General features: G+C 42.1%; 1 protein-coding gene across 1 annotated transcript; it reads right to left on the bottom strand.

The window, feature by feature from the left end:
* Positions 1-1251: 1251 nt before the first annotated feature.
* LOC140394045 (QRFP-like peptide receptor) lies at positions 1252-10225 on the bottom strand. Its single transcript, XM_072480835.1, has one exon. The coding sequence runs from the start codon at positions 9209-9211 to the stop codon at positions 7862-7864; it is 1350 nt and encodes a 449-aa protein (XP_072336936.1). The 5' UTR covers positions 9212-10225; the 3' UTR covers positions 1252-7861.
* Between the last annotated feature and the right edge of the window lie 903 nt (positions 10226-11128).

Raw genomic sequence — 11128 nt, 5'->3', positions numbered from 1 at the left:
GCCAGGTAGTTGCTGACAAAATAAATGTTCCACCCACAAGGACTGCTGCAGCTTTCATAATATGGCTAAAACCCTTTTATGTACCAGCACTATTTCACCCAGCTTCAATTGTGACCTACAATCCAAATCAATATTTAATGTGCTGAATTATTGATTGCTCACCAGAGTCAACTCCACCACATAGTAAATGGTTAAATTCATTTGCCAGTGTGAGTTTGGCTGAGGGAGCAATCCCTGTTCTTGAACTGGTAGGTTTGAGCTACACCCAATATTCACCTCTAGCCTTATTTACACATGCCTGGCAAGCTGCAGTCTCCTGTTGAATGGTCTTACACATCTCGCCGCTGTTTCAGGCTCAGGATCGAGGCTCTGTCCTTTTCTACCTTTACCGATGTGGTGACTGGGGAATACCTGGTGTGGAATGATATATTTTTTGTGACATTTAGCAAGATGGACTTCAATGCTGCCTGATCAGAAAATACTGGACAGCAAATGCCTGGTGAATTTTCAGAGCTCTTAAACAGCCTCAAACTGTCTACCTTTCCTCAAACATCTGGCTTGCATATGTGTAACTGGTGTATATGCTGAAAGAGCTGCGCTAAAGTGTATCTTTGAAATCTTTTCTAGCTGCTGTTCTTCTCTCCTCATCTCACTTGAAGGCACCCTGGAATAAAGAACAAAGAAAAGTACAGTACAGATATAGGCCCTTTGGCCCTCCAAGCCTGCGCTGACCATGCAGCCCATCTAATCTAAAATGTCACTCATAAGACTTTAATTTGTGTGTGAGTTTAACAGATTTTCAATAGAGACATAACAGCCAAGTGTGCCCAATTCCAGGAGACCACACACACACACACACGCACACACGCACTGACAATAGGTGTCACTGAATGACAATCACAAGCTAGAAGCTTGCCGGATTTTCCCCTCTGCAACTTGAGTACCTGTGGCATTTCTACTGTAGCTCTCGCTGAACTATCATATTCAGTAAAGAGCAGGGCCTAACCCTGAGGCTTTCCTGGTTTCTATATCCCAGATATGTGATGGATGGATTTGCTGAACCACTTTAATTTCGATCAAAATACTTATCCAATTATTAGAAGTTAGAACATTTTATGATCTGATATTCTTTTCCAAAAGTTCAGAATACTACATATCGTCCTTTAAGCTCAAAGGTTTAAAAATGAACATTTGGACATACAAAGTATTGCGTTTTATATTATATTAATTAAAGGAAATATTGGATTCATGTTAAACACAGAAATAATTTAAACTTTATTTCCACATCAATTACAGACATTGAATGGTACGTTGCAATAAACCTTTCTGAAATTGACAGGTTCCATCTATAGAAATCTTCAAATTCAAAATGTAGAACATCACCCAGGTAGTTATGATATTGGCTTAGCATTCTGCGAATATTAAACAAAGTCTTACGGAAACAATGATACTATTTGTGAAGCCATGACAAGTGCTATACATATTCTAGAATTTCTTGCCTATGAGCTGTGCAAGAAATTACACTGTCCATCAATATAGACACACACAAGATTTTGAGAGAGTGAGAGAAAGTAGTGTTATGACTCTGTAATGGAAAACATTCATTTTATTGTCTTCCTGGACACAGCTATACTTCAATCGTCACATGGTAATTTATTTATTATTTCATATCCAACATGCGATCATTTTGGATGGTAAGATACAGAAATAGAGAAACAGTGTTCATTGTCTGTTTATTAACACTGATTCCTAAATCTGCAGCGTTAATAAATCAATGTTCAAGACGATATGTACATGGCACCGCACATTGGATGAACAAGATTCCAGAATAATCATTAATGTTGCAAACAATACTTGTGGTATAAAAGCATACATATCATTACTGTCCTTTCACTCAACAGTGAGATGTTTGTAGCTTAAAGCATCAAAGGTGCCCATGAGTTATGCTATTTTTACCCATAAGCGCAGTGGATTACGATGTGGAACAGACTCAATCGGTCAAATGGCTTACTTCGGCTCCTATATCTTATGCTCTTAATTGCCACCATTGGAAGCACCTTCCTACATGATAAATCTTGTTGAAGCGTAGAACACGAGACAAGGCATATTAATGCATACAGTGTCTGTGCTGCTAATATTGCAGTCACAGATACAGCCCAATATAAAACTGTGACAGGTTTATTCTAGAAATGCAAAGCAGCATTATTATCCATTAACATTGGTACCTCTGACAATACAATTTGCTACATGTGGATAAATAACAGGGTCAAATATAATAAAATGACATGTTTGGTAAATTCTGGCACTGATTTAGATTGTTGCTAACTATCCATTGTTTGCATTCTAGTACTTTACCTTGGTAAATATTTGCGATTTTAAAAAATATATAGTTTTAGTAATTACTTTATTATATTTCAGGTTGGTAGCTGCAGGCTACTGCATCTCTCCCTAATCTAAGTAAAAGAAATGCCAGTCATTTGTGACACCTATACTCAGTTGTATAACCATCTACTATGGATAGACAATTCGAAATAGCTGAATCTGTTTTCACCGAAATGGCTTACCAGCTCCATATATTAGAACTGTCAAGTCTGACCTTGAAATCAATGATATAGGCAGATTCTTGTCCCATTTCATAATAATCATGAGATGGGACTATTGCCGGATCTCATACCCACGGTTGAATCCTGCCTGTCAGAACGTCCCAGAAATGGCCAATTAAGAGGCCATCTCCAGTGACACTATGCAATTAAGGACAGTTGGCAGGTTTCTGAGTCTTTAGGCCCAATCAGAGAGTCTGAAGCCATGGAGGGTCGGGAACCTCGCCATCAGCGGTGGGCGTTATAACTGTAGGAGGGGGAATACAAGGGCATCTCCACCTTGCGGTGCCTCCTGAAGAGGTCTCAATTTTAAACAAATATTCTGCGGCCACTGCTGCCTGGTCACTCTTGTGGATGGGAAGTCCATCTACAAAAGGGCTTGTGGTCACAGTAGTGGCCCTATGATCTCTGCTAATTCAATTCAGGATTAGGGGGCAAAAACAAACAGGCTTTGAGGGTCCTGCCTGGCCTGCCTCTGGCAAGCCGCCTCCAATATCTGCCGTCCTTTGACTCAGTTATTGGAGGGGGAGCCAACCATTACCAGGAAGATTGTCCCAATTTTAGAATTTCCTCCCATCCCACCTTCAAGCTGCCTTTACAGGATTGGAAAGATGCTGCTCTTCATGTTCATTTGCCTTAGAGAGTGTTGCCTCATTCCTTTCCAAATATGTGCGGGTTAGCTGGATTGGACATGCTAAAATTTGCCCCTTAGTTGTCCAAAGATGTGCAGGTTAGGTGGGATTTTGGGGTTGTGGGGATAGAGCTGAGGAGTGGGCCTAGGTAGGGTGCTCTTTCAGAAGGCCAGTGCAGATTCGAAGGGCAGATTAGCCTCCCTCTGCACTGTAGGGATTCTATAGGGATTATATACACCTAATGTATTTTACCAACCAATTATGTAAATCCACTTTACAAGTGATCAAAATCACAACCACCTTCAGTTTCCATGAACTTATTTTTACATAATTTGAGGAATATCTAAGGGCTAAATTGCTGTAAGATATTGTTGCTAATTTGCTTAAGCAACTTCTGTGCAAATTCAAAATCTGCAACTAAATTAGTGCCCAAAACTATGGTATTTATAATCTTGAGGAAATCACAATTGGCCACATGATTAAACATTTCAGATTTGACATTAGGTTGGTCACTGATTACATCGAAGGATATGCAGATATAAAAATATTCAGTGGGTCTTTAAGTACAGAATTGTAGTTGCCAATATGTTAAAATACAATTGCAGTTTTTTTTGTTTGTGTTTAACTGAACTGAGACACTGGGGAAAGAAATTTCAGTCAACTGCTCCAGATTTGAGAGGGTTACGGCGTGTCATTGTGCATGTCTTCATTTGACTATTTCAGACCTGAACAAAGATTGTAAAAAAAACAGCTGGAACTTAGTTCCCTGTGGTAAATTTCTTCTATTTTTAATGCAGAAATTAACAAAATGCACTTATTTCTATTTTAAATTTAGAGTACCCAATTCTTTTTTTTTTCAATTAAGGGGCAATTTTGAGTGGCCAATCCATCTACCCTGCACAGCTTTGGGTTGTGGGGGTGAGACCCATGCAGACACGGGGAGAATGTGCAAACTCCACACTGACAGTGACCCAGGGCCGGGATCAAACCCGGGTCCTCGGCGCCGTGAGGCAGCAGTGCTAACCACTGTGCCACCGTGTTTCCCCCACTTATTTCCATTTTAGATGTGGTGAGGCATCCATGGATCAGCAACAACTGAAACAAACTTCCAGGGGGCAAAATGTATTTAGCATATTTGTTGTCAAGTGAGGAATGGAGTTGCTTTATGGACCTTGAATCTCTATTGGCCAGAATTCTCCAGCCATTGGGATCCTCTGGTTATGCTGGCAGCGCACCCGCGCGTTTCCCGGTGGTGTGGGATGACTTCAATGGAAAATCCCATTGGCAAGCGGCGGGGGTATAGAATCCCGCTGCCAGAGAATGGGGCGCCGCTGAGAAACACAGAGTGCCCGGAAAATCCAACCCTTAGTCTCAAGCTGGTTAAGCCACACTGTGTGCTAGTGTCAATGTCACATAATCAGTTGTAAAATGCAATTAATAAAACACTGCTATTTGTGTAATAGGATTCAATTAGAAAAGAAAATGATGTCTCGAACTTGAGTCTATCATACAATCATAGAATCCCTACACTGCAGAAGGAGGCCATTTGGCCCATCAAGTCTGCACCAACCCTCTGAAAGGCACCCCACCTGGGGTCAGGCTCCTATCCTTTCCCTGTAACCCAGTAACCTACCTACCCCTTTGGACACTAAGGGGTAATTGACCATAGCCAATCTTTGGACTGTGTCCATTATTAAAATCAAATGAACTGATTAGTTCATGGGGTCTGTACTTAATAACTGCTGTGGGATGGAGAGATAATTTGCACAACATTGTATTTATTGATTGAAAGCTAACCCTAACAGCTACAACTGAAATTATGTTCATACTTTCCAGGTAGGTTGCTTTTGTTGATGATGGAGTTTTCAAAATAGAATCACCTTGTTCTAGCATCTCCTCTCCCAGCTGGTTGTAAAGAGAATGAGTGTCTATCGTACAGAAACAGAAAAAACCCCAAAAAGCTGCGATTGTTTAAAAATTTCTCAAGATTGTCGCAACTTCTGGAGGTTGCATTTACCATTTGGAACATCAGTTGTGATTTTGATTCCCCTTCTGCAATCTTGTGTCAACTCTGCACATATCAACACATGAGAATAAGCCAACAACAACTTGTCTGAGAACTGTCTACATTTATCACACACATGACTTTAAGATTGGAGTGTTGACCATAAAGTACTAAGCCAAAAATGCCTTCAAGGGGAGCTCAGCATGAATTAAGTTTATGACAGAGCAGAACTGCCATTTATTAACATGATTGCTTTTGTTTTATTATACATATTCACGAATTGCTGGTAGCTTTGATGGGTCTGCCTTCATTTGCAATTGTTGATAAGAATTTCTAGTTGTCATTGCAGCCATGCAGCTTTATCTGGGTACTGTGGCATTGGAAATATTTGCATGAAATGCTATCATACAATCAATCTTTAATTTCCATAGCGATAGTAAATGTGCATCAAAATCAGGTGGGCTGAACCTCTTGTCTAACAAATGCACCCTAGAGTTCCTGTTAGAGCAAAACACAGACATAGGACCAATACAAATATCAGGGTGGGTTGGTAATGGTTGCAAATCCATTTTGTATTTCAGATTTTCTTTTCAAAACTAGAGTACGATCGCGATAACAAATATAGTTAGTTCCATCAGTGCCTAGCATTTCCAAACTAGTTTCACATGGACAAAATAAGCCTCTCTTTGTGTAACTGTTGCACACTTGTGTGTCATCTCTCTCCATCCTGTATGTACAATTTTCTCCATCTGGTGTATATCTCTCCATCTTTCTGCAGTATTTAACTACTTTTCTTCCCTTTCTCTCTTTCTTCCATCCAAATGGCTCTGAAATTTTGTTTTGTGTGCTTCGTTGCATCTGTTATCTCAGATTATTTCTCAGTCTTTCTATAAGACTACCCGTTGTGTCTCATTATTTTGTGCATCTCCCTTCTCACTGTGCGTGCTTGTGATATAATATGTATCTTGTTGTGTATCTGCTTTTTTCACAAAGGCCTAATATTATACCTTGTCATAATTTCAGTTGTGGCTGCTAGGCTTAGCTCAGCTGAAGTGTGATATGACTCACTTATCCAGTTTTACCGACATATAATAATAATCTTTATTAGTGTCACAAGTAGGCTTACACTAACACTGCAGTGAAGTTACTGTGAAACAGTACAAGGACAAAGAAGTGAAACATAGAATTATCTGACCAGAGTACAAATTTTCACCTTCACCCATGGACAGTTATTTTGCGCAGTGGATTGACTACCTATTGCAGAATCCACCCAAGAGAACGGAACAAAAGGTTCTACAAGAGGCAGGTAATTTGTTCTGTCAGATTATCACTGAGGAGTTGAAGACAAAACCTTACTCCTACCTTTGTTCCCTTTAAAGATGTTTTCACTAATGGCTCATTGGTAGAGGCACAATTCATGGAGATGTGTGGACCCAAAGATCACTGGGACAGTCGGGCATAACATACAGCAGTGCTTCAAGATTAGAGATGGAAAAGTTCATCCAAGCTCCACTATCCAGTGCCGATAGCCGAACTTTAATGAACATTGAAGGAAATCAGGATTTGGATCAGCTATGAGCCCCATTCATCCCCAGGTCAACATCATTCAGTGTTAGATTCACTCATGGAGATGAGTCACCCAGACAAGGTACTAAATTGAGTCTGGCACCCATAGATCCAAACCCCATATCAATCTTCAGGAGTGGAGAGCACAAATTAAATAAGTTATTTATTATAAAATGGAAATGGCTACTTTCTAGAGGACATTTAGTGATTTGAGCGCAACTGAACTGATTAATGTGCTCTAAATGAAAGCTGACAGACCAGTATACTAGGCATGATCAGAAAAATATCATAAAGCATTCACTGTAAAACAATAAACATGAGCATTGTTGACATAGATAAAATAGATATGTATCACCAGGGTGGTCATGATATCTGAATTCAACTGCATGTTAATATTGATTCTACTTGCTATGTTGTTGAGGTCTCAATATGAAGTGTTCTTACTAAAGATATGTTTTTGTAATACCAATTGAAGAAGGCTGCACGATGCTGGATTCAGTTCCGTACTGAGTTTTTTGATCACAGCTGGCACAGTTACAAGGGAGCAACAATTGATTCCAGTATCCAAGGGTTCCAGAAGAACAATTAGGTAACGTTCCCATCCTGGTGATTGCGCAGTGTCCTAAGCTGGCAAGCATGTGTGTCAGATAAAAACAATATTAGGCTTGAATGTGGAGTTCCCCATGGTTGAATAGCATACCTACATAATTTTCTAGACTAACAAGTGGTCACTTGTGAGGACACTCAAAGGTGTTCCAGTATTTATGCAAACATGGTCTGGCAGGTCAGTAAGAAAATTTACACAAAATGATATGCACAGGTAAGAAATTTGCACTATTCATTATGGAAGGTCTCGGGTTGTCCAAGTTATGAATGATAGATTTGCACATGTCACAATCTTTGGCTTTACGTAACTCTTGTCGGTTACCTAGAGAGTACTAATAAAGCCATTTATTCTCACCCAGGTTGGTTTCAGGGGTATTATTACACTAGGAATGATAGTGGTGAATTAATTAGTGACAAAGTGTTAACTCAACAGAAACAGATTTCTACAAGTTCTATGTGGTCTCTTTGTTGTTCCTGGTGTTGGCTTCATCAGTTACAGCAGTAGGTTTTGGGACAGGGTGGCATGTACTCAAGGATGTCTCACAAATCCCAGAAGGTGAACAACAATCCTTAAATTTCTCATCCTTTGACTCAATGAAATTGAATTCTTTTGTGGAATTCTGACAAGATTCTCTGTAGGAAAGAAGCTTGGGTAGGGATGACCTTGTGGAGCCTTCAGACATGGAATAGTTAAAGAGAGAGACAAGGGTCCTTCTATATTTGTTCTTTATTTCCTTGGCTGATCTGTACAGGTCTCCAACAAAGCAATAGCAAATTGGGTTGAGGGAAGAATTGGTGAGACCAAGCCACTGAGCGAATGGTCTAAAGTGCATGATCCACTCTGAAGATGTATCATCATCCCTTGAGGCATCTTCAGTATTGAAATCTAGCCAGATGTCCACCACATAGACGGGTAACCACGAAAGGGCGAACAGAATCACCAAAGCCACCACCATTTTGGCAATCTTCTTACGAATTTTCAGCCTCGAAGATGGAAGGGATTGACTCCTGGAGTCACACTCTTTGAAGTGACTGGATGTGCTCCAAAGTTTGTGCCAAGTGAGAAAGCAAATCACTAGATTAAATAACACAGGCAAACCATAGAGAGCGCAGAAGAGGAGGAAATTGTAGGCCTGTTTCAACCTGACTTGGGACCAGACTTCACTGCAGAAAGGAACCCCGAATGTAGGGTCAATCACTTCCAATTTGTTCATGAAAATAAGAGGCAGACAGATACCAGATGACAATAACCACACAACGAAGATGGTCCAAAAGATTTTTCTCCAGGTGAAGAATGATCTGGCATTCAAAGGGTTGTGGACATTATAATACCTGTTAACACTTATAACGGTGATACTGAGGACACTGGCCGAGACAGACACAGCTTGGGTGAATGGAGCTGCTCTGCACATGAAGTCACCATAAATCCAAGCTTTGTAGATTTGGTAACCCAGGGTTGTGGGCATACACACACAGACCACCATCAGATCACAGACAGCAAGGTTTATCAGCAAACTGCGAGTGGCACTCACCCCAGTCATCCTGTTATTCCTTTTGCTGGTCAGTACTTTGATTGACATAATGTTCCCAACGAAGCCAACAGCGAAAGATATGCTGTACATGACCGTCAGGGCGATGGTGGACGGCTCTCGGATGGTCAACAGGATATTCTCCAGGTTGCCTAAGTCTTCATGCAAGAAAGCGTCCGGGAGGTAGAGCGAAAGATTGTTCTTCATTAAATGTTCAGCCAAGGGGAAGTTGGAGTAGGGAAGACCCAGCGAGGAATTCATCTTCTTCAGCATGATGTCCAGGCAAACTCCACTCGCACTCCAGCCCACAGCATGGTCACATCACAGGTGATTGGAGATATCTTCCAGCATTGAAAGGTCTGCCTACTCGGACGCTTTTTGAAACCTCATTTCCCGCTATCTCCGGATGCAAACTCCCTCTGATCCTGCCCGGCAGTGCAGAGCTGAACAAGTGCTGAAAAAACAGCGCCCCAGTCTCAATCCTCAGGACAACTTGAACCTTCTTCAGCTGCCAATCAGCACACTGCAGCCTCCCCCAGCTGCAAAGTTGACAGTGTTTTCTTCATTTGAGTCACACCAGGAGGAGCCCAACATTCCCAACATTCATGTCAGTTCTGTATCCTCAGTGTTCTAACACACTTGGTGCCTTCGCCTTTAACACTGCTTTCTGAGAGATTACAAGACGTGAGTGTTTGTCGCCTGTTTCGCTCTTCTCCATTACCAGCTTCCCATGTATATCATTCCCTCCAACAATGTGAAATTCAGTCCCTCGCCACTTAGCTGCACTAAGTTAACACTACACTGTCTGTAGCTCGGATTTTCATCACTTCTGTTTAACCTTTTCACCGCAAGTTTATCATTTTTCTTTTTCTGCCTTTATTTCATGTCTCTCTCTCCCTCTTGCCTTGGCCAATGCAGTCTCTACCTTTCCAGTTGTTGGCCCCTCTTCCTATTCGCTGCAATCTACTTCTGACTCGCGTCTATCTCTTTCCGCGACTCTTCTCTCTGGTTTGCCTTTCCGTCTCTGCCTGATCTCCTTCCCAATCTGATCTTTGTTTGTTCTCTCCCCTTTATCCATTCCTCATCTCGGCAATACAAGGGTAATTAAAATCTTGGGAGGAACCGATTCTTGCTCCGAACAAAGTCAAAGGTGGTGGATTCAGCCTCGATTCCCGTTTGCAGAGAGACAGAGAGAGAGATAAAGAGAGACAGAGAGACAGCGAGAGAGCAAGGGAGACAGAGAGTCACAGGAAGTCAGAGAGAGACAGAGAAAGGGAGACAGAGAGACAGTGACAGGGGGACACAGAGAGAGGCACACAGGAAGGGAGAGAGTCAGGGAGGGAGAGACAGAGAGTCGGAGACAGGGAGACAGAGGGAGAGACAGGGAGACAGAGAGAGAAAGGGAGGCAGAGAAACAGAGACAGAGAGAGAGATAGAGACACACACAGGGAGGCAGAGAGAGCGAGAGAGAGAGAAACAGGAAGACAGAGAGAGAGAGAGAGAAACAGGGAGACACAGAGAGAGCGAAACAGGGAGACAGAGAGAGAGAGAGAGAGAGAAACAGGGAGACACAGAGAGAGAAACAGGGAGACAGAGACAGAGAGACAGAGAGAGACAGAGAGAGAAACAGGGAGACACAGAGAGAGCGAAACGGGGAGACAGAGACAGAGAGAGAGAGAGAGAAACAGGGAGACAGCGAGGTGACTCCTTCAGCTTTAAGTCATTTGTCACGGCGCTTTCAGGACCAACTGCTGCTAATCCGCATCAAAAGTTACCACAGCCACCCTGCAACAACAGAATCTGGAAGTAGCAATCGTGAAACCCGAAACTTTTTCCCAGGAGGAATCCTGACTGCTGGGAGCTGTCTCTGACCGCAGCCAGCGATTTAGTGGGAGGTGGGGGGGGGGGGGGGGGTAGATCTAAATTAATCTTCGTCTGAACTCAACTGCTGTCCTGCACACTTCACACTTCACTGCACACGGAGTGGTGCACACTCCGCCAGCCAGAGTTATTGGACCTGTTGAATGGTGAAGGAACAGCGATGTTTGCTATACATGATTAAACCCCTGTTTAATCATGTATAGCAAACACCACCCAACGGTAAAGTATCAGCGTTGTCTCAGTGGGTTTGCTGCACCCCTGTCCGTGTCAGAACCCCCTGCAGCTGAAATCCCGCTCCGAAGACTGGAG

Source organism: Scyliorhinus torazame, chromosome 17 (assembly GCF_047496885.1).
Source record: "Scyliorhinus torazame isolate Kashiwa2021f chromosome 17, sScyTor2.1, whole genome shotgun sequence".
Classification (NCBI taxonomy): Eukaryota; Metazoa; Chordata; class Chondrichthyes; order Carcharhiniformes; family Scyliorhinidae; genus Scyliorhinus; species Scyliorhinus torazame.
Note: the sequence above shows the minus strand (reverse complement) of the source record. Positions and strands in the feature narration are given on the sequence as shown.

Coding starts and splice junctions, on each gene's coding strand:
- LOC140394045 (XM_072480835.1), bottom strand. CDS start 9,211: ATGCTGAAGAAGATGAATTCCTCGCTGGGTCTTCCCTACTCCAACTTC.